This window comes from Rhinopithecus bieti, unplaced genomic scaffold (genome assembly GCF_001698545.2).
Source record: "Rhinopithecus bieti isolate Rb0 unplaced genomic scaffold, ASM169854v2 scaffold_44159, whole genome shotgun sequence".
Classification (NCBI taxonomy): domain Eukaryota; kingdom Metazoa; phylum Chordata; class Mammalia; order Primates; family Cercopithecidae; genus Rhinopithecus; species Rhinopithecus bieti.
The window spans coordinates 2,264,396-2,287,695 of record NW_016818573.1 but is presented as its reverse complement, the minus strand read 5'-3'; the positions used below and the strand labels follow the sequence as shown (position 1 = coordinate 2,287,695).

Below are 23,300 nucleotides of genomic sequence, written 5' to 3'. Positions count from 1 at the left end.
AATGATCTTACTTTTTTTGTTTATTTTATTGTTTTTTAGAGGCAGAGTCTTGCTCTGTCACCCAGTCTGGAGTGCAGTGGCCCGATTATGGCTCACTGTAGCTTCCATCTCAGTCTCAAGTGATCCTTCCTCTCAGCCTCCCAAGTAGCTGGCACTAAAGGTACATGCCACCATGCTTGGCTAATGTTTTTTCGTAGAGAAATAGTCTCGCTATGTTGCCCAGGCTAGATGTTACATTTTTTTCATCATTGCGGGTGGTTTGCTTTTATAATTCTAAGAAAGTCTAGCAGGGTATACCATTTAAAGTCATTATCAATTTCTTTTTTTTTTTTTCTGTTTTAGGTATTTATTTATTTGCGAATGTTTGCAACTGACAGTGGATTTGAAATATTGCCATGTAATAGATACTCATCAGAACAAAATGGAGCCAAAATAGTTGCAACAAAAGAGTGGTAACTATTCTACTAGTATAAACCTTTAATTTAATTTAAAGTTATCTTCTAAATTATTGTAGAAGTGCTAAGAAATTCGTGGTAAGGAATGAAGCCAGAGTTTAGCCTGAGGTAGCCAATGCAGTGCCGCTGCCTTGGCCCATCAGCTGGAGTCAGAATCAGGAAATCAGAAGTCTCAGTTGAACCAGATCCCATCTCTAGGCCAAATTGCTTTTCATTTTCTCTTATTGACTCTGGATGCCTGTTCAGTGATGTGATTGCTGAAGGGCTGTGGACACCATTATTAGATAACCTGGCTTCCACAGTCACTCTTCTACTGGCCTAGAAGAAAGGTTGGGCCTAAAGTCTTAATGATCCTAATTTTATGGGTGGAAACCTCCCTAAAGCACTAGTTGCTTAAAAATACATATATATATATGCCAGCTTCAATAAAAGTAGTAGAGTTGGTGGGGGGTGTTGGCTCACACCTGTAATTTCAGCACTTTGGGAGGCCAAGGCAGGTGGATCACTTGAGGTCAGGAGTTCGAGACCAGCCTGACCAACATGGTGAAACCCTGTCTCTACTAAAAATACAAAAATGGGCTGGGCGTGGTGGCGCACACCTGTAGTCCTAGCTACTTGGGTGACTGAAGCAGGAGAATCACTTGAACCCAGGAGACAGAGGCTACAGTGAGCCAAGATCGCATCACTGCACTCCAGCCTGGGCAATAGAGTGAGACTCTATCTCAAAAAAATCGGAGTTGAGCCCAGCTAAGAGGGATAAAAATTACAGATGAAAGAGAATATATACTACTGTATTTTCTTTCCTGTCGTGCCTGTTCCCTATACTATCTCCCAGGAAAGACATGTAGCACCTTATGTACCCATCCTCCAATATTTCTACAGCAAAAATTTTGGGGGTCAGATATCTGAAAATGGAATAGGTAAAAGAACCTTATTGCCAGGCCTCTGGGGTGAGTGTGCATACATGAAATGTGCCTCGTTTACCTCAGGATGTATTGAGCCTGCTAGTTGGATTGTGTGGCTCCCTATGTTGCAGATGGGTGTGTAGGTTTGAGATCTAGGGTCCAGGCCGGGCGCAGTGGCTCAAGCCTGTAATCCCAGCACTTTGGGAGGCCGAGAAGGGTGGATCACGAGGTCAGGAGATCAAGACCATCCTGGCTAACATGGTGAAACCCCGTCTCTACTAAAAAATACAAAAAACTAGCCGGGTGTGGTGGCGGGCGCCTGTAGTCCCAGCTACTTGGGAGGCTGAGGCAGGAGAATGGCGTAAACCCGGGAGGCGGAGATTGCAGTGAGCTGAGATCCGGCCACTGCACTCCAGCCTGGGTGACAGAGCGAGACTCTGTCTCAAAAAAAGAAGAGATCTAGGATCCTAGAGCTGTGCCGCCCAGTACAGTAGCGACCAGCCCTTGAGTCCTTGAAATGTGGCTAGTCTGAGTTGAGAAGCACTGTAAGTGTGCTATACACGCCAGATTTCATATTAAATTTTATTCCCATTCGTGGTTCTTGTATTACCTACTGAAATCGTATTTTGGATATTGGGTTAAAATATATTGTTGGCCAGGCACAGTGGCTCACCTGTAATCCCAGCACTTTGGGAGGCCGAGGTGGGCAGATCATGACGTCAAGAGATCAAGACCATCCTGGCCAACATGGTGAAACACCGTCTCTAGTAAAAATACAAAAAAAAATTAGCTGGGTGTGGTGGTGCACGCCTGTAGTCCCAGCTACTTGGGAGGCTGAGGCAGGAGAATCGCTTGAAGCCAGGAGGCAGAGATTGCAGTGAGCCGAGACCACGCCACTGCACTTCAGCCTGGGCAACAGAGGGAGACTCCATCTCAAATAAAATAAAATATGTTGTTAAAGTAATTTCACCTGTATTCACTTAACTTTCTCAATGTGGCTGCTAAAAAATTTAAGATTGAAAATTTGGCTTGCATTACATTCCTAGTGGATGGTGTGCTCTAAAGAGTGGCACCACAATTCCGGATCCTCATAACCTTTACTGCCACTGGTCCCTGCCTGCTTCATTCATCCAGCAGTCAGAAAGTTTAATTCAGTGCTGCAAGTATTTGAGTACTTTCTGCTTGCAAAACACCACACCAGGGGGTTCAGAGACATAGGGGGCATAGTCCTTGTCCTGGTTGAGTTTCCGTTCTCTTGCAGGAATAAGATGGGTACACAAGTAACCATGGCACAAGGCTGTGGAGCTCCAAGGTGGAAGAGAAGGATAGCCAGGTGGGGATCCCAGTGAGCTAACTAAAGTATAGTTTTCAGTTTCTGATATTTATTGTCAGGGTTATTTTATTAAAAGAAGCCTTACTATTTTTAATTACTAGTAATTTTTAACACATCACATATTTTAAATAGGAAACGAAATGACAAAATAGAATTACTGGTGGGTTGTATTGCCGAACTTTCAGAAATTGAGGAGAACATGCTACTTAGACATGGAGAAAACGACTTCAGTGTCATGTATTCCACAAGGAAAAACTGTGCTCAACTCTGGCTGGGTCCTGCTGCATTTATAAACCATGGTAAGCTGTATTTCCAAGGCGTTGGCGCTAGCGTTGGGCGTTCTTGCTAACTGCTAGAATGGCCTCGTCAACCTCAGTCAAATCTTTATCTTCCTTTAAAGGAGAATTTGAAATAGAAATTTTCCCACAAACTTATTAAAATAAATGTATATTCCTTTAGTTGAACTTGAGATCTAAACTCCTATCAAAAGTTGTAAAGTTATATGGAAAGCTTATTTCAGATTTCTGTAATTGTTCGTGTTTCTGATCTTATCAACAGTTAATTGACTTTATCTTTTGGATATTTTTCAGATTGCAGACCTAATTGTAAGGTAAGCATTAAAAAAAATTTCTTCAAGTATTTTGTTTTTGCTTCAGGTGTGAGTTTCTTACTGAGTTACTTTTATTTTAGTTTGTGTCAACTGGTCGAGATACAGCATGTGTGAAGGCTCTGAGAGATATTGAACCTGGAGAAGAAATTTCTTGTTATTATGGAGATGGGTTCTTTGGAGAAAATAATGAGTTCTGCGAGTGTTACACTTGCGAAAGGTAAAGTGTTAAGTAAAATGTTCAGCCTCAACATTTTTTGTTAACAACCTGATTATGGGGATTAAACTCACATCTCTTCATTGTTTAAATGCAGAGATAGTCTTTATGTTCTTTAGCATAGCAGCCGGTGTAATGTATATGAACACAGTCAAATGCTGCACAACTATTTAGGGACACTGGAATGTCCTTAAATAAATTTTAAATTGCCCTTTAAAATCTTAATATTACCAGCTAAGAGTGGGCCAGAAAACAGCTGTGCTTCAGGAGAGAATGGTTAATTGCTCCCACACATGCACACACAGGGCCGGAATGGGGCTGCCCCGTCAGAGCGTCAAGTGGAGTTCCCCACTCATAGCCGTCTTGCATATTATCAAGCTGTGTCTTCTGGAATTTTGGTTTTACAGTTTTTTGTGTCTCATCCAGAGTCCTGAAGTCTTTACAGAAATTCCCCACATCTGCATTGGCAGGACCAGCAATTCATATTGCTCATCATAGTGACTTCTGTACATGAGAGCACCATGAAGGGAGCACCACAGGCGCAGGCAGGCAGGGGCTGCAGGAAGAGTCCCCTTGAAGGCAGTGCAGACCACACAGGCCACAGAGAAGGAAACCTGAAGTCCATTTTGCACAGCTTGCACTGTGCCAGGCACTTTACTCACCTCACCTTGTTCAGTTCCCACAGGTATTCATGAAAGAGCTAGGAGGTGCCCACATTGCAAGTACTAAAACATAAGTATCAGACCCCAGTCAGCCTAACTTCAGAGTCCTCATTCTTTCTACTTCATACTGCTTTTGGAGATACGATCAAAGTTATTAGTGTCACTTCTCCCACTTTAAAACACCTACAAATAGCCAGCCTAGAGGTTGCAGTGGGCAGATACCCCAGTCACCATTTCCCTCCTTTCTGGATAGCCAGGGATTTCCATCTGTTTAGTGAGAGAGGATGGAGTCATAAAGTCACAGTGCTACCGTAGCCATCTCTCTCCCAGCGTTGAGTGGGCTCCTTACCATAAAGATGTGGCAGAAAACCAGTTCCTAGTGCTGCTGAATTTTTGCCAGGGCAGAGGGACATAAAATTTACCTTTTTCTACATAAAAATTATTCACATGTTGGTTAGATCTTCGACCAGTCCTTTAACCTATAAAGTAGTTTAATTATAGTTCAATAATGTTTCAAAATCATTTTGTAGAGGAAACATAGTATAACAGTTAAGTGCCTGTCATCTGAAATCAGACTGCCTGGGTTGGAATCCTGCAACTCTGCATTTCATTAGCTATGTGATGTGTAAGGCAAGTCATTTAGCTGCCTTGTGCCTTAATTTCCCCATCTGTAAAATGGGGATAACATCAGAACCTATTTTGTAGTGTTGATATGAAGATTAAATTTGTTATTTCCTGTAAAGCATGTAGAATAGCACACAGTTAATACACAAATGTTAACTATAATTATTGGTTTCTGGTTATTTTCCCATTAGAATATAAGCTCCATGAAGGCAGGGGCTTGTATCTGTTTTATTTTCTGCTATATCCCCAGAATACAGAACAGTACCCTGGCACATAGTAAGTCCTTGATAAATATTTGGTAAACAAATGAATAGAGTAAATAAATATGATTAAGTGTTTGGAGGCGGTCCTGAAAACACCTAACCACATACTCAGGATTCCAAACCAACACTGAAACAGCTCTTTCCCTGGTTTAGAACTGCAGGTATAGCCATTTTCATTGAGCGGTTTAGTTCTCTTTCATGAGCCTTTGTTTTCTCACTGGTGAAAATGAGGATAATCCCACCTACTCCACAGGGTTAGTGTGAGAAATAGAAACATGTGGAAGTCCTTTTTAAATGGAACAGAATAGTGACCATGGCTATTGTCAGACTGTTTGAGCAATTTGATTTCAAGATTGGCTGCATATATTCTTAAAATTCTCAGAAACACCGAATTATTTCTGCCTTTACAGAAATGAGCTGGGAAGATGCATCTAGGAGCTCATTCCGTTATTCATTACATATTAACGGAGCAGTTACTTAATGTTAGGCCAGGTATGTGCAGGATAAACAAGACCAGCACAGTGCCAGCTGTCAGGGCAGTTCAGTGAAGGGGACACACACTGTGCTGAGAGCCAGAGGGTAAAAGGAAGAGGCTCTTTGAAGAAGCAAGAATGGATGGAGTCGTGTGCAGACACTGAGTTGCGCTAGACTCTGCAGGATACATTTGAAGCATGTTTCTGTGCTACGCTGTACTGACAATAGTAGTTGTAGTATGTTCACAACTACTGCACATTGTACTCTAGAAAATTTAAAGCAAAGGCCATGCACATGTGGTTCACGCCTATAATCCCAGCACTTTGGGAGACCAAGGCAGGTGGATTACCTGAGGTCAGGAGTTTGAGACCAGCCTGGCCAACATGGCAAAACCCCATCTGTACTAAAAATACAAAAACTAGCCAGGCATGGTGGTGCACACCTGTAATTCCAGCTACTCAGGAGGCTGAGGCAGGAGAATCGCTTGAACCCTGGAGGCAGGGGTTGCAGTGAGCCAAGATCACACCACTGCACTCTCAGCCTGGGCGACACAGCAAGACTGTGTCGCAGAAAAAAAAAAAAATTCTAATAACGAAAAGCTCCTATAAGCTTATAAGGAAAAGACAGTCAAATAGGAAAAAAGGTAAAGGAGAAAGAGATGCAGAGATGCTTCACAGGAAAAAAAAATGGCCATAAACAAGGAGATTAAAACAAGATTAGGTACTCATTTTCACTCATCACTTTGGAAAAAAAAAAAAAATTTTTTTTTTTTTAAACCGAGTCTCGCTCTGTTGCCAGGCTGGAGTATAGTGGTGCAATCTTGGCTCAATGCAACCTCCACCTTCCGGGTTCAAGCGATTCTTCTGCCTCAGCCTCCCGAGTAGCTGGGACTACAGGCGCCCGCCATCACGCCCGGCTAATTTTTTTTGTGTAGAGATAGGGTTTCACCATGTTTTCCAGGATGGTCTCTTTATCTCTTGACCTCGTGATCCACCCACCTCAGCCTCCCAAAGTGGTGGGATTACAGGTGTGAGCCACTGTGCCCGGCCCACTTTGGCAAAATTTAAGGAGTACAATGTACCATTGGTGAGGATGTGGAGAAACAGGAACTTATACCATGCTAGTAGGACCATGATTTACTCTATTCCTTTGGCAAAGTAATCTGGCAATGTTTATTAAAAGGCTGGGTGTGGTGGCTCACGCCTGTAAATCTAATACTTTGGGAGATCCAGCTGGGAAGATCCCTTGAGCCCAGCAGTTGGAGACCAGCTTGAGCAACATAGTGAGGCCCCATCTCTACAAAAAAATTTAAAAATTAGCTGGTGGTGGTGGTACACTCTTATGGTCCCAGATACTCGGGATGCTGAGGTGGGAGGACTGCTGGAGCCTGGGAGGTTGAGGCTGCAGTGAGCCATGATCATGCCACTGCATTCCAGCCTGCATGGGAGAGTGAGACCCTGTCTCGACAAAAAAAAAAAAAGGAAAACTAATTTTACAAGGTCCAGTAGTTTCTCATAGGCTATTAACAATTGATAATACTCATAACAAGTTGTTTTATTATTTTAAGTATAGATTTAAAGTTAATTTTATAATATAGATGCTTAATTTCCTTTGTGAGTTCAAGTCTTGGGTTTCCAGTGGTGATTAAGGCCTCAGCAGCTCATCACATCTGTTAACCTGTAGCCAAGTACCCTCAGCAGTTAAGCTTATTATAAGAAAGTGTGTTCTCTTCGTTTAACCTGTGCTATTTTCTCTTTCAGACGGGGAACTGGTGCTTTTAAATCCAGAGTGGGACTGCCTGCGCCTGCTCCTGTTATCAATAGCAAATATGGACTCAGAGAAACAGATAAACGTTTAAATAGGCTTAAAAAGTTAGGTGACAGCAGCAAAAATTCAGACAGTCAATCTGTCAGCTCTAACACTGATGCAGATACCACTCAGGAAAAAAACAATGCAAGTAAGTAAGGGAGATTTGATAAGCATATCTTTTAAAAGTATTTTCACACAATTTGCTTTATAAAGTGTGCTTCAGTAGTTTTAAACTTTTAAATACTGAGAGAGACTGGGACTTGTGAGCTTTGGCAGCACTTCAAGGCTCTAGACATGATTTGAGTACAGAGGCACAGTCTGTATCCCACCTCCAACTTCAGTACCGTCCTCTAGACTATTTTTCTTGAATACCTTGGTAACTGGATATGAGTTCTTCGTCATATGTTCCAAGGTCATCATATGTTTTAAACATTTTCAAGGTGTTAGAGACTGTGATGATGTCGCTAGGTCCTACAAGAAGACAAAAGGACTGAGTAGAATTACTAGGCTCTGTACATTCCAGTACCTAGCCAGTTTGTTAGAAAAGATGATGGACTTGGGGGAATTCATAGCTTCTGGCCTCAAGGCTTCCACCTTTTCATTGCTTGCTGACCTTTTTCAAAACGAACTGACTCAGTTCAACAGACCACCAGTACCAGACTCAGAATTGTGATAGAGGAGCATTTTGAACAGTGCCGTATTGTGACATGCTGTATTGGCTACTCCAGAAAGTAGGAGTAAAGATGGAAAGGAGAAAGAAGCAACCTCTGAGATTCCAGTGGTGTGTGGGGGCAAGATCTGATGGAAACTGAAAAAGAGAACGAAGACTAAACAAAGAAAGGAAAGAGAAGAAACCCTAAATGGGCAAAGGAAAGCACATCCTGTTTGTGGAGCTTTGAGATATTGGAACCGTTCTAATTGCTCCTGTTTTTCTGGGTACCATCAGTTTTCTGTAGTTGCCACTAAAGCAGTAGACTCTTGAGTCTGACTTGTCTCTGAGAGAGACGGAAGTTAGAAAGTTTTGACTTGGTGATTCCGAAAGTATCCCTTTGTTGGCACTTAAATGTCCAGTGAGACTTCTTGGCACCTTAGAGCCCTCTGAGATACTGATTATTTTAGGTTCTTCTCCCTACTTTCAGATGTTCTCAGCCCAACACTGGGTGCTCTCTTCCACTACAGAGAATCCTGAAGAAAAGGGAAGGTGTTTCCCATGATGGTGAATGTCACTACCATGAATTCCTGAATCTACCTGCTGCTGGGAGTCAGAGTCCAAGCATAACCCGTGTAGCGTAAAAGCAGTGCTGTAGCCCTATTCCAGTCTTTTTCGTTAATGTCCAAAGTGAACAAGAGTTAGTCAATCATTAACTGTTGACTGTTGATTCTCATAATAAATGCAGCATAACGAACATTTGTTTTCTGAGTCTGGTTCCTTGGTGAAACTGGAGACTTGTGAAGCCCATTTTATCAATGCAGACATAAAAACACTTAAAAGCCAGGCATGGTGGCACACCTGTAGTCCCAGCTACATGGGAGGCTGAGGTGGGAGGATCACTTGAGCCCAGGAGTTTGAGACTAGCCTGGGCAACATAGTGAGACCTGTGTCTTTTTTTTTTTTTTTTGAGATGGAGTCTCTGTCCCCAGGCTGGAGTGCAGTGGCATACTCTAGGCCCACTGCAGCCTCAGCTCCCACCTCCCAGGTTCAAACGATTCTCCTGCCTCAGCCTCCCGAGCAGCTGGGATTACAGGCATGTGCCACCGCATCCAGCTAATTTTTGTATTTTTAGTAGAGACAGGGTTTCACCATGTTGTCCAGGATGGTCTCGATCTCCTGACCTTAGATGATCCGCCTTGCCTCGGCCTCCCAAAGTGCTGGGATTACAGGTGTGAGCCACTGCACCTGGCCAGAGACCTGTGATTTTTAAACAAAAACACTTAGGTTCGTGCTGCCATCTGTATGTGGAGACAGCCACAAAGTTGCCCATGTTGAATGGCTGTGTGATGTAGGTGTTTTATGCTTAAGTAGTAACTTTATTACTAGTGTATAAGCTACTGAACTCAATATACTACTTAGTTTAAAAGATAAGAATACAGATAATTTTAGGAAGACGTTGGGTGTACTAATATTTAACTATTAATATTAAACCAATTAATATTTGGGAATATATATTAATAAACTAAATACTTATTGAAATCCTGCTAGTTCTTGAAGACATACAAAGATGTTTGAGACGGGCCCTTTCCTCAGGGAGCTTATGCCTTAGCTCCAGGATAAGAAAGGTGCACAAGTTAGCAGAACAAACTGGAGGCACAGGCTTTCAAGTTTGGAGGGACGGAATAATTGCTTTAAGCTGGAATCTCAGCCTTACAGAAGAAAGCTGCACATTTTGCAGTGACTGCTGGTATTGGGGTGCTTGCCTTATTCCAATTCCCTTTCCACAGCATGATTGGAGCAATCCAGGGGTCCATGTGACTAACTCTGAGGTCATGGGCAGAGTGGAGAGGCATGGCTCAGTGCTCTCTTTGAAGGAGCTCGAGGCTTTCGTTGTCTCTGAGACCATTGTATGTTATGTTCACATAAGGGTTTCTTGAGTTCTTACATGTGTTCTCTTAGGCTGTATTTATTTTGGTCTTTGTCTCAGCCATCCGCTCCACCTGTCGGAAAGAAAAGCTCTGGAAGCCACAGCCTGCAGGAAAGCCAGCACTGCCAGGCCCTCCTCCCAGGGTGGTGGATGCACATGCTGTGCGTGTTTGTGGAATGCTTTTTCTGTGTGGCTGCTGGTCTTTATCCTGTGGTTCGTTTAGAATTTAGCAGCTGATAGAGGAACTGCTTTCTTTGAACACATGTATAAAGAAATGTTCTGAGTAGTTGGAAGAACATTTTCCTCCATACAGGTGCTTTTTTGGAAAGTACCTTGAGAGCTACAGTGCGACTCTGGTTTAGCATCCGGAAGTAGAGACAACAAGGAATCCGTTTTCACAAATCCAGTCCACAGGTCTGAATTATAATGCCAGGACTGGAGGAGTCTGGTTTTTCAGGCCTCATGCCTCGCTGACTGGTGTGCCCCCTCTGAAGTTAGTGCTGTGATAGGGAATGTGAGACGAGAGAGAAACTCGCAAGCAGTCTGTGGAGATGCAGACACGGATCTCTGCATGTGCCACAAGTCAGGACAAGCCCCGGAAGAATCGGCCAGAGGGAGAAGTTGATCTTAACTATGGAGCACCTATCCTAGATGCAGAGGCTGGGGCGCTGCTTCTCACTTTCGCGCTGTCACTGATGTCATCAGTTGATCTGAACACTTTTCTGCTGAGCCTTCGGGCTGCTTCCGAGTTCTGACACCCTGTTCCAGGTAGCCATTGGCAGTCTGTGCTGGTCACGTCAGATGAAAGCTGCTTGTGCCGAGTAAACCCCTTGAGACCGAGGTCTTTAAAGTCCTGTCAGAGGGTTTCTGGATCCTCACGTTCTGGAGATGCTTGACTGTGGCCCTTGTATTATCTTAGTTCACGCTGATGGTGCGCATTTCTAGTGCAGCCTGAGTACTCAGGAAGGCTTTGGTGTCGTTCACAACTCTCTTGTCTGGCTGGACGTCTTGTGCCACCCTGCCTTATGATTTTGAGGATACCCTGAAGTGACCATAACAGCCATGCAATTGGGCCTTTACCCATGAGTTGAGGCCAACACCATAATTCTTCTGTAGTATGCCTTACAGGCAGCATAGGAGTCATTTTAATGCTCAGGAAGCCTAACAAGTCCCATCTCTTCTATTCACCAGATGGATGACCTTAGGCACAGTAGTCCACACGAGCTTGGTTTTCACGTAGCTTTAATTGCATTTCCTTCCACAGGCGTTTATTAGGATGAGTGTGGCCATTTTGCACAGTACCTAGCATGTAGTAATTGCTGAAAAGAATGTGTACCCCTACCTAAAATTACTGTCCAGGTCCATGCATTTGAGATTTGTCCCAGCCACTAGGGGAAGAGTCATACGAGGCATATAAGTGCCAGAGCAAGCTCAAACACAGGCACTTACCCCACTTAGGTCCTAGTCCTTGGTTTCTTGATGGACTTTTAAAAATCACTGACTTTTAATTTGTCATTGTGGCCACTGTCTTCCTCCTTTAGCCTTCACTGTCTGAAATTCTCAACCCCTGCCAGGACAGTGCAGCTTCTTTGGACATTGAAGGACTTCTCACTCTACTGGAGCCTCATCTTTGTCACATTTCTCATATTCTTTGCCTGTCTTTTTTTTTCCCTTTGATTTGATGAGCATACCTTTTGACAGGGCTTTTGATGAGAAAATGCTTTTCAAAAAATGTGGAATACATTGGTGACATGTAAGTGAAATCTCTGTGTTGATACAATACATAGCATCAAATACATATCCATTTTGTGCTCAAAAATGGAGCGTTTATATTAGTTTAGACACCAACCCATAAAAGTGCTTTGGTTTTCTGTTGTCAACAATGAATGTCTTGGAAGGAGGGATGGGATGGGGAGAGCTGACTTCAGAATCACCATAAAATGGGAGTCATCCAACGTGTAAAAATAAGTACCAAGGAAGCAGCTTCTTGGGTGCTGCAAGAAGACATAGGAAAGGCATTGCAGAGAAAGTCCCGAGAGGCTCCCTGAGAGAGTTGTTGCCTAAGCTGAGTCTTACAGGGGGATGAGAAGTTGGCCAAGTGAAGCATATTCAAAGCAGAGGGCCTTTCAGACAGCTCTATAGACGGGGGAGTTTGAGTCAAGGCTTTTCTTCATGACGAGTACAGGCAAGGAAAGATGTGAGCACAGGTTAAAATTTTAGACTTCATTCTTAGGGCATTAGGTTGCTGAAAGGTTTAAAACCCAGAAGCTGCATGATACACTAGGAAAGTCATCCTGGCTATGTGGTGGTACACGGATTGTTGGGAAAACAGTAGGAAAAACAAAACTGCCATAGTTCATGCAGGAGGCTGTGGTGTTCCAGACAGGGAAGAGTAGACAGGTTGCAGTGATATTGCAGGGGTGGACTCCGCGGCACATGGTGATCGGCTTGGTGAGGCAGTTAAGGAGAGCAGGAGTCAAGGAGGACCTCCAGCTTTCTGCTTCGGCAGCTGGGCATGTCGTGGTGGTATTGGCCAAGATGGAGACCTCAAAAGGGGACATCGTCAGGAGACTTGATGGTGAGTTCCATTTAGGGGCTTAGAGACAAGTCGGTATTTGGTGACATGGGTCTGTAGTTTAGGAGACAGTCTGGCCAGAGTTTGGGAACTGTCAGCCTGTAAGTGGTAGTAGCCATGGGAGAATGGGTGCTTATCACCTGGGGTCTAGGACTGCACATACCTGAAGAATAACAGTCTAGGGGACCGATGAAGGAGGGATGCCAGGGATGGAGAAGGAAAACCAGGAGAATGCGCTCTCTTTGACAGCCAAGAGAAGAAAGGTTTTCTCAAGAAAAAGTGGTTATCAGTGTCACATTCAGAGAAATGAAAGGGGAGGGCTGAAGAGTGTGTGCTGCATTTGACGACGAGTTGTCGGATCACCAAAGTCTGTCTCATTGGAGGAGCAGGCTGGACCCAGATGGCAGGGATTGCTGTGGAGAATGGGACATGGATGTGATTGTTGTGTAAGGGTGCTTGCAGGTGCATCATGAGAGTGGAATGGAAAGAGGAGAAATAAAAGGTTGGAAACCACTAAGACTGATCATAAATTGGTCCTTGCAGAGGCATAGAATGAGCAAAGGATCATCGTAGCCACATCTGAGAAAGCCAAGTGAAGGGAAGCAAGCAGTGCAGTCCTTTCTTCACTAGTGTGTCTTTATGTTGGCAGCACGTCCACTCAGTCCACCTTGTAGGCAAGCCTCGTAAGCATAAAGAAACCCTTTAGCCAAAGAGTTCCCTATTTTTTCTTATTTTCTAAATTTCTTACTTAAAAAAAAAAATATTTGCTACCACGTAGTTCTGTGTAGTTCCAGTGGATAATAAATCACTTGTTCTCAAATTGAATCATATTCAAACTTCACTCCTACTGTTCTAAAAGTAGGGCACCACCTTGGTAGCAGCCCACATGTGTAAATATGTTCTTGGTTCAAACCGTGAATCTCCTTGCTATGAGTTCTGGTTTATGTACCCCGAAGCCACTTACGAGTCAGTCTGTATGTGCAGGACCTTCTTTGTTTTGTTTTGTTTTCTGAGATGAAGTTTCACTCTTATCTCCCAGGCTGGAGTACAATGGCTAGATTTTGGCTGACTGCAACCTCCACCTCCCAGGTTCAAGTGGTTCTCCTGCCTCAGCCTCCCCAGTAGCTGGGATTACAGGCACATGCCACCATGCCTGACTTATTTTTGTATTTTTAGTAGAGACAGGGTTTCACCATATTGGCCAGGTTGGTCTCTGACCTCAGGTACAGAGCCTTCCATTCTTGGTGGTTTGATAATTTTTGGAATGCTTGTGATGCATTCTTGCTCCTCTCAATAAAAACTGAACTTAGGGTAACTTAACTTGCTTAGCTGGGCAGAATGGCAGTTTCCCTGGCAAACAGGCATGTAGAAAGCGACAGAGACTTTCTCTGCAGGATCCTGGTCCTCACTTGGGTGGGCAGCGTGCTGAGCTTACCCATATTTTATTGTTTTTATTCTCCCTGTTCTGGTGAGAGGTGGTAATGATTCGTTTTGTTATCTTGGCTTCTCTAGCAAATCTGTAAATGGAGTGTTTTGGTTAGGAAGAAGTTTTTTAACTGGACATGCAGGAACTAGGTAATTGAGAAACTGACTTGTATAAACTTCTATAAATAATAGTCCAGAATGTCAATACAGAGGAAAAATTAACATAGCAGAAAGTCAGTGGCAAGGTCAGAGACACTACAGGAGCAGCTTAAGCTTGAGTCACATGTGAAGCCTTTTGAGAAGCCATTCAACTTTATTCCTTATATTGACAGCACATCTACTCAATCCACCTTGTAGGCAAGACTTGTAAGCATAAAGAAATTCTGTAGCAAAAGAATTATCTAAATATCCTTATGTTTTAAAAAATATTTTCTACCTAGTAGTTCTGTATAATTCCAGTGGATAAGAATACACTCATTCTCAAATTGAAACATGTTCATCACTACTCAGGTTGGGATTACCATTAGAGTCAGTTGTAACCCTTTTCTGTCCTGGCCATGGAGGAAAGAAGTTGGATCTCCCTTTGTCCTGAGAGTATACAATTCTGGCAGCGTGCATCTTCCTTCACTGTGATTGTTGGCACTAGGCAGTCACTGAAGGGACGGGGGCAAGTAAGCTTTGCAGCACTTATAAGTTGACAGCCCACTGGTTGCCTCTTCTGGTCTTCATGGAGTTGAAGGGGACAATTTAGAATAGTGCATTTCTTTTTTGGTAGTGACTGGACTTTTCAGAGTGATAATATGTGGTTCTTAAGATCTAAGATCTGTTTTTCTTGTTTGAAACCATTACAATAGAATTTGTTCCTTATTGCCCATGAGTATTATATTTCTGTTCTATGTTAATGGCCAAGTGCTGTACTTCCTTTGGGTTAATGAGTAATGGATTTTAGAAACATTTTAAATGACTAAGGAGAATCTGTGAAAGGAAAAAACCATGTTAACTTTTTTTCAAATCTTTTATGTGGGAAACTCCTAAATCAGGAGAAGAAAGCCTCCGTTTGGGCCAGTGTCATGACAGATTAAGAAGCTTAGAGTGGAATCTAGGTCCCTGCGGTGCTAAAAGCTCCTTTACCATGCAACTGCTTACCTCGAAAATGAATAAACGCCCCATAAATTAGAAAAGAACTTCAAAGAGAAGCAGTGCAGGGAATGCAGGTGCGCCGGCAGAATCTGCAGCAGGAGCCGTGTTGTTGGCGTTTGTGTAATCTAAACGTGCTGTAGCTAATAGCCTGTGTTTGGGCATTCTTTTCTTGAACTCTGGTGTTACCAAGGCTGTTTTTCACCTTTTTCTCTTTAACCTTACAGCTTCTAACCGAAAATCTTCAGTTGGTGTAAAAAAGAATAGCAAGAGCAGAACGTTAACGAGGCAATCTATGTCAAGAATTCCAGCTTCTTCCAACTCTACCTCATCTAAGCTAACTCATATAAATAATTCCAGGGTACCAAAGAAACTGAAGAAGCCTGCAAAGCCTTTACTTTCAAAGATAAAATTGAGAAATCATTGCAAGCGGCTGGAGCAAAAGAATGCTTCAAGAAAACTCGAAATGGGAAACTTAGTACTGAAAGAGCCTAAAGTAGTTCTGTATAAAAATTTGCCCATTAAAAAAGATAAGGAGCCAGAGGGACCAGCCCAAGCCGCAGTTGCCAGCGGGTGCTTGACTAGACATGCGGCGAGAGAACACAGACAGAATCCTGTGAGAGGTGCTCATTCGCAGGGGGAGAGCTCGCCCTGCACCTACATAACCCGGCGGTCAGTGAGGACAAGAACAAATCTGAAGGAGGCCTCTGACATCAAGCTTGAACCAAATACATTGGATGGTTATAAAAGCAGTGTGACGGAACCTTGCCCCGACAGTGGGGAACAGCCACAGCCAGCTCCCATGGTGCAGGAGGAAGAACTGGCTCATGAGACTGCGCAAAAAGGGGAGGCTAAGTGTCATAAGAGTGACACAGGCATGTCCAAAAAGAAGTCACGACAAGGAAAACTTGTGAAACAGTTTGCGAAAATAGAGGAATCTACTCCAGTGCGTGATTCTCCTGGAAAAGACGATGCGGTACCAGATTTGATGGGGCCCCATTCTGACCAGGGCGAGCACAGTGGCACTGTGGGCATGCCTGTGAACTACACAGACTGTGTTCCTTCACCCGTCGGTTGTTCAGTTGTGACATCAGATAGCTTCAAAACAAAAGACAGCTTTAGAACTGCAAAAAGTAAAAAGAAGAGGCGAATCACAAGGTATGACGCACAGTTAATCCTAGAAAATAACTCTGGGATTCCCAAATTGACTCTTCGTAGGCGTCATGATAGCAGCAGCAAGACAAATGACCAAGAGAATGATGGAATGAATTCTTCAAAAATAAGCATCAAGTTAAGCAAAGACCATGACAACGATAACAATCTCTATGTAGCAAAGCTTAATAATGGATTTAACTCAGGATCAGGCAGTAGTTCTACAAAATTAAAAATCCAGCTAAAACGAGATGAGGAAAATAGGGGGTCTTATACAGAAGGGCTTCATGAAAATGGGGTGTGCTGCAGTGATCCTCTTTCTCTCTTGGAGTCTCGAATGGAGGTGGATGACTATAGTCAATATGAGGAAGAAAGTACAGATGATTCCTCCTCTTCTGAGGGCGATGAAGAGGAGGATGACTATGATGATGACTTTGAAGACGATTTTATTCCTCTTCCTCCAGCTAAGCGATTGAGGTTAATAGTTGGAAAAGACTCTATAGATATTGACATTTCTTCAAGGAGAAGAGAAGATCAGTCTTTAAGGCTTAATGCCTAAGCTGTTGGTCTTCATTTGACCTGGGATAACTACTTTAAAGAAATAAAAAAATTCCAGTCAATTATTCCTCAACTGAAAGTTTAGTGGCAGCACTTCTATTGTCCCTCACTTCTCAGCATACTATTGTAGAAAGTGTACAGCGTACGGACTCCATTCTTAAGTCTGATTTGTGCAAATTTTTATCGTACTTTTTAAATAGCCTTCTTACGTGCAATTCTGAGTTAGAGGTAAAGCCCCGTTGTAAAATAAAGGCTCAAGCAAAATTGTACAGTGATAGCAACTTTCCACACAGGACGTTGAAAACAGTAATGTGGCTACACAGTTTTTTTTAACTGTAAGAGCATCAGCTGGCTCTTTAATATATGACTAAACAATAATTTAAAACAAATCATAGTAGCAGCATATTAAGGGTTTCTAGTATGCTAATATCACCAGCAATGATCTTTGGCTTTTTGATTTATTTGCTAGATGTTTCCCCCTTGGAGTTTTGTCAGTTTCACACTGTTTGCTGGCCCAGGTGTACTGTTTGTGGCCTTTGTTAATATCACAAACCATTGGTTGGGAGTCAGATTGGTTTTTTAAAAAAAAAAAAAAAAAAATACAATGACCTACGTGACAGCTCACTTTTCAGTACATTATACGTACGAGGGTAGCAGTGTGTGGGATGAGTTTCGATACGGCGTATTTATTGCTTGTCATGTAAATTAAAAACCTTGTATTTAACTCTTTTCAATCCTTTTAGATAAAATTGTTCTTTGCAAGAATGATTGGTGCTTATTTTTTCAAAAATTTGCTGTGAACAACGTGATGACAACAAGCAACATTTATCTAATGAACTACAGCTATCTTAATTTGGTTCTTCAAGTTTTCTGTTGCACTTGTAAAATGCTACAAGGAATATTAAAAAAAATCTATTCACTTTAACTTATAATAGTTTATGAAATAAAAACATGAGTCACAGCTTTTGTTCTGTGGTAACCTATAAAAAAAGTTTGTCTTTGAGATTCAATGTAAAGAACTGAAAACAATGTATATGTTGTAAATATTTGTGTGTTGTGAGAAATTTTTGTCATAAGAAATTAAAAGAACTTACCAGGAAGGTTTTTAAGTTTAGAAATATTCATGCCAATAAAATAGGAAATTATAAATATATAGTTTTAAGCACTGCATCAGTGGGAGTTCTTGGCTTATGTTAGTTTATTAAGAAAATATCAGAGTTTTTTTGACTATATTATCAGTTAAACAAAAAGGAGTCAGATTTAATTTGTTTTTTTGAAGCACTTTGAGAAATTAATTTTAATTAACTTAATGAGCAAATTTTATTACTACTTTATGTTCCATACCAGGTTCTTTTCATTTCTCTGGATTATTTTGCAAATCACTGGACAGAGAATTTGGGAATATAAATCTGTAACAGGTGTTTGACACCAGTAGGTCTCTCTTATTTCTGGGAAATGTGTACATGTACTTTCTGATACACAGTGTTCCTAAGTAAAAACCAATTTAGGGGATTTGTGTAGTGCCTATAGGAAAGTAGCCCATGTCTTAAAATATTAAAAGGAATCTGAAAGTAATGAAAAGTCCAGTGGAGAAAATCTCAATGCTTACTGTTGCTACTAATTGATTCCTACTAGTTTCCAGGTTTGGGGGGGATATTATTTAAATGAAGCTCCTTAAGACTATTGATTGCCCATAGGTTCCAAATAGAAATTAATAAGACTTATGAACATTTTTAGAAAGTAGATTGTTTTCTCCTGGTTCTCTAAGGAACTACTTCTGTAGTCTTACATAGTCTCATCCTTGTTTGTTGTGGTGCAGTCAAACTCCTCAGGCATTTGGAAAGCATGTGGTAGACCTCCTTCCACACTCCCCCACACCCCCCTTCACTGCGTCTGGAGGTCTTCACCAATGAAGTAGGGCAGACCACACAGCCTCTCGGGAGCACCTGTCCGAGGCACCTGGAGCACTTTTCAGAGCACATCTAGCCCTCATGGGGTCCCTGCATAGCAATGTGAACCCCTGCCACTGAGGACGATGAAGGTAGACGCTGTGTCTGGAGGTGCTGGAGGGCAGAGGGTCGCCTCTTCTATTCTCATCTTAGTTTGGGTTGTTTTGAAAAGAGTTTCAGAGACTAAACCTTAAACCTTATTTGAATACCAACAATAGCTATTTGGGGAATTTCAATCTTAAAAAGTGACAAAACGCATTTCCCATTTTCTTCATTTTAAGCTTAATTTTAGTAACTTATTTATGATGTTTTAATTTTATCATGGCCTCCTCTTTGGAGGCTGACCTTCCCATGGGTCTCAAAGCAGTGACATTTGGTAGTGAATCACTGCCTCTCAGGAGTCGGTATGCACAAGCACTCAGCAGCCACTGTTGATGCCTTCTAGGGAAACCGAATTTCCGTTGGTAAAGGTAGGGGCCTCAGAACTGTTCTGGATCTGCTGTAGAACTTCACCATGTGGAATGGTGACATCCACACACCGTTGACCAGTTTGGAAGAGGTTGCATTCAATAAAACTCTTAGCTTGAGCTTATGCAATGATTGGTTAAGATTTTGGCATTGTAAGAATTAGGAGATGATCATAGAAATATATGTAAAGTATTCAATTTTCAATCATTTTCAAATTACTGTTATAAATTGTTTTTGCTGAGTTGTAATACTTTTGAGATACAATGTATTCCTTGTACTGAAAGAATGAAAAGGACTTTTCAGCATTTGAGGTAAGTTCTTTAACGTTTCATTAAAACATTTTTTACAAATATTTTGTACATGCACTTGCAGTATTGAGGTTAATCATTTTAATAAATTCGGAAATTAAAACAATTTGGCCGGTGTTCACTGTATCTGGAAAAAAAAAATCAAAGTGGTGACTTTCTCCACAAAATTTTCATATAAAACAGAACTTGTAAAATCAGTTTCTAAAGCTTTTCAATACCTGTGAGTGTTGAGTTTTCTGGGCCCTGGTCTCCTCTTGTGTCTGGTGCCACTCATTTTTAAGAGAAGAGAGAGTAAACATTCATTCTTGTTTTAGTAGGGACACTAAACTACATACCCTCCTAGTCCTTGAACCCAAGCAATGTTTGCCCTCAATATGGAGCAAAATAACATTGAAGGCTTTTGCATCCCAAATGCATTAATAGTTGCTGATTACTTGGAGGTTCCCCCCACCCGCGCGCGCCCTCACCGTATTGGTCAAGTTAGCATACCCAGAACTGGCCTGGGTCCTTTTTTCTCCCGTCTGCTATTGAAAGGAAATATGACTGTACAAGAGGGAGGAAACCTGAATTTGCCCAACTCTGCAACATCTTGAGTATCCCTGAGCAAGCTGCTTAATCTCCACGTCTCTTTCCCAGCACCTAGCACCATTCTGTGTCAGAGGTCAGTGTGGACGCCTGGTCCCGTCATCAGTTAAGTTTCTGGTTGAGCTGCATTCACTCTTGAGGATAATCTGGGTGAGTGGTGCACACACTGGACTAGTCAAGTATTGATTATTGATTTTTCCTAATTGATTGAAGTATCCACCCAAACTTGGGTTCCCAGTATGGAAAAAGGCTAAGGGTGGCATGTCTGTTAAGTACTTAGGAGTCTTATTCAGCATCTCGGGTTTTCTCTCTACTCTTCCAATAGCCAGTGGCAGCTAACTTGCCTGGAACCCTTGTGTGACTCGTTTCACAAATGTGCTTTCTGTCACTGACCTGCAGCACCATCGCGTACTCTGCTGCAGAACCTGGTCGCACCCAGAGCAGAATTCAAGCAAGTCGCCAGCTCCAGGGCATCCCTGTGACTACGGCATGTGTGACCCTCGCTTGCAAAGGCAGGTGAGGTCTCCAGCCTTCTACTCCCTCCCTGATGTCCTAGAGCACATGGGCATTACTTGTGTTTGCTAATGAGAGAGCCCAGGGGAAAAGTGAATTTATTGATTTAGAGATGGAGTCTCACTCTGTTGCCCAGGCTGGAGTGCAGTGGCACAATCTTGACTCTCTGCAACCTCCACCTCCCAGGTTCAAGTGGTTCTCCTGCCTCGGCCTCCCAAGTAGCTGGGACTACAGGCGTCTGCCACCACGCTGGGTTAATTTTTGTATTTTTGGTAGAGATGGGGTTTCACCGTCTTGGCCAGGCTGGTCTCGAACTCCTGACCTCAAGTGATCTGCCCATCTCAGCCTCCCAAAGTGCTGGGATTATAGGCATGAGCCACCACACCTGGCTGAAAAGTAAATTTGGATTCTTCAGAAAGGGTACCAGGATTGCTAGGGGCAAGGTGTGTGAATGGCCAAGACTGGGAAAGGGGGTCGCTCACTAACGCTGCCTCCACCATCTGCCACTCATTTTCTCCCAGGCCGTTAAGCTTAACACATATTCATGGAAACTATTGTAAAGCTGCTAACCTGGAGGACAGAAGACAGACGCATGCTGTAGAGATTGCTTTGGTAATGTTCTGAAAAAGCCAAATCTGTTGCCAGATCCTGTATCCTCCTTGCCAGGTTTGTGGGGTTTTCAGCTGACTCGCAGTAAACTGACTTACGTCTTTTGGGGGCAACCCACCTTGTTGAGTCTGCTCTGGCTGAAGGGAAGCAGAGCGCTGCTGGGCCTGCTTGGGCACACCAGACTGCTGGAACCAGTGTGAGGCCCTGAGCAGCTGGGGCTCCATGTAGCAGGAATGAAGGTGCACTTCAGGATTGTTTGAGCACCTAGTACGTATGTGGGGTTTGGGCCAGGGAATAAGATTTGAGTCTTCAATGTGGGGTAAAATAAAGCCATGGGAGTGAGTGTTTTGGTCTCTTTGTGCTACTGTCACAATATCACAGACTGGGCAATTTAGAACCGATGGAGGTTTATTTGGTTCATGGCTCTGGAGACTGGGAAGTTAAAGATGGAGGGGCCGATTCTGGCGAGGAAGACCTGCTGCTGCATCACCCCGTGCTAGAGAGAGGGGAAGGGGTTTGACTTATTTTATTGGGAGCCCATCCCACGATAATGGCATTAATCCATTCATTCATGAGCCAGGGCCCTCATGACCTAATTGCCTCTTAGACCCCACTTCTCAACACACTGTTGCATTGGGGACTGAGTTTCCAGCATGAACTTGGGGCCACGCTCAGACCACAGCAGTGAACTAGCCTAGGGAGCTGGCTAAGGGCAGCCCCTGCACCCGCCCTCACTAAGGCATGGGGGCGGCAGGAAAGGCTGCTCCCCCGCCATTGGTCCTCGACCTGGGAGAGCTGAGCTTAGGCCAGCGCTTCAAGGAAGAGCCAGATGGGTTGAGAGGGTGGAGGCAAAATTCGTCCGTGAAGGAGGAATGAGGGAGGATGACCGCCGGAGACTCAAGTTTAATCTTGGAGGCAGGGAGCTTGCATAGGGGTACGTGTGTTCTGAAAAAGCAAGTGAAGGAGTTACTTGGAGTGGGGCCTTGGGGGGGTCTTCAGAGAGTAGATCCGTCTTCCTTGCAGGAGGAAAAGAAGATTTTGGATGTGGTGAGGGAGCCGGTCCAGCATGAGGCTTTCTCTCTTGTCTGGAAAGTAGGAAGCATCTGAGAGTGAAGACAGGAGGGCCAGGAGGTTTCAGGAGTAGGAAGGAGGTTTGAAATTGAGAGTGGGAAAGCATCCTGGCTGTAGAAACATAGTATCATTCACTAAAGAAATATCTACCCATCACTTTCAAGGTACCAGGCAGTGTCCTGAGCCCAGGCTGGTGGCCAGCACTTGCCTGCACAGGTGTGAGCCTCTCAGGAACACGTGGGCTTTCACCCAGGTGGGGACCACAGAATACAGTAGGGCTGAGGGCCCTAGGGTTCAGGTTGGCAGGAGAGGGGGTTGCATGAGAAGCCCTGCATGCCTGCAGGTTAGGGAAGAAAAGGTGAGTCTATGAGCTGAGTGGGTCACTAGACAGGTGAAGGTGGAGGTGTTTGAGTCCCGGAGGCTCCATGTGGGCAGAGGACTGCCAAGCATTGGAGCAGTAAGCAAGTGTGGAGGGCAGGCGGGGGACAGGCGCTCAGAGATCTGGAGGGGCCACGTTTTCCTGTGAGAACAAGATCCTAGATGGGGTCCTGGTAGTGGATTGGTCACAGTTCTGAGAAATCACAGCATTGGTCACCCAAGATGATGGCAGACAACCTTCATGGTGGGCCTCCAGTGCACTTCCAGTGAGTGCAGGGTTCTAGGGCCCAGGGCCCCAGGAACAAAGCAACATGCCCCTGGGGGCTACCACACTCCATACAGGCAGCCAGGCAGAAACTGGGCCTATGGAGAAACGAACGGGGAATACCCCACTCAGGGTGGTGGTGCTCTGGGTCAAATGTGTTCTTAATAAACAGGGGAATCGGCCTGCCTGAGATCGTGCAGCTGGTGGCAAGTGCCAGAACCAGACATTAGCCCCAGGCTCCAAGGCGCCAGCTTGGTTTTTGTTTTTGTTTTGTTTTGAGTCAGGATTTCACTCTGTCATCCAGGAGGGAGTACAGTGGTGTGACCATAACTCAAGTAGCCTTGACCTCCCGGACCCGAGCAATCCTCCTCCTCAGCCT

The 23,300-nt window shown here is 43.6% G+C and overlaps 1 protein-coding gene across 1 annotated transcript in view; it reads left to right on the top strand.

Moving 5' to 3' along the window:
* Positions 1 to 19,606, top strand: part of KMT5B (lysine methyltransferase 5B) — a 60,019-nt gene extending 40,413 nt beyond the window's left edge. The window contains 6 exon segments of the mRNA XM_017857316.1: positions 343 to 452; positions 2,826 to 2,992; positions 3,284 to 3,303; positions 3,384 to 3,520; positions 7,301 to 7,497; positions 15,293 to 19,606. Coding sequence (XP_017712805.1) covers positions 343 to 452; positions 2,826 to 2,992; positions 3,284 to 3,303; positions 3,384 to 3,520; positions 7,301 to 7,497; positions 15,293 to 16,776 — 2,115 coding nt within the window. The 3' untranslated portion in view covers positions 16,777 to 19,606.
* The last annotated feature ends 3,694 nt before the right edge of the window (positions 19,607 to 23,300 follow it).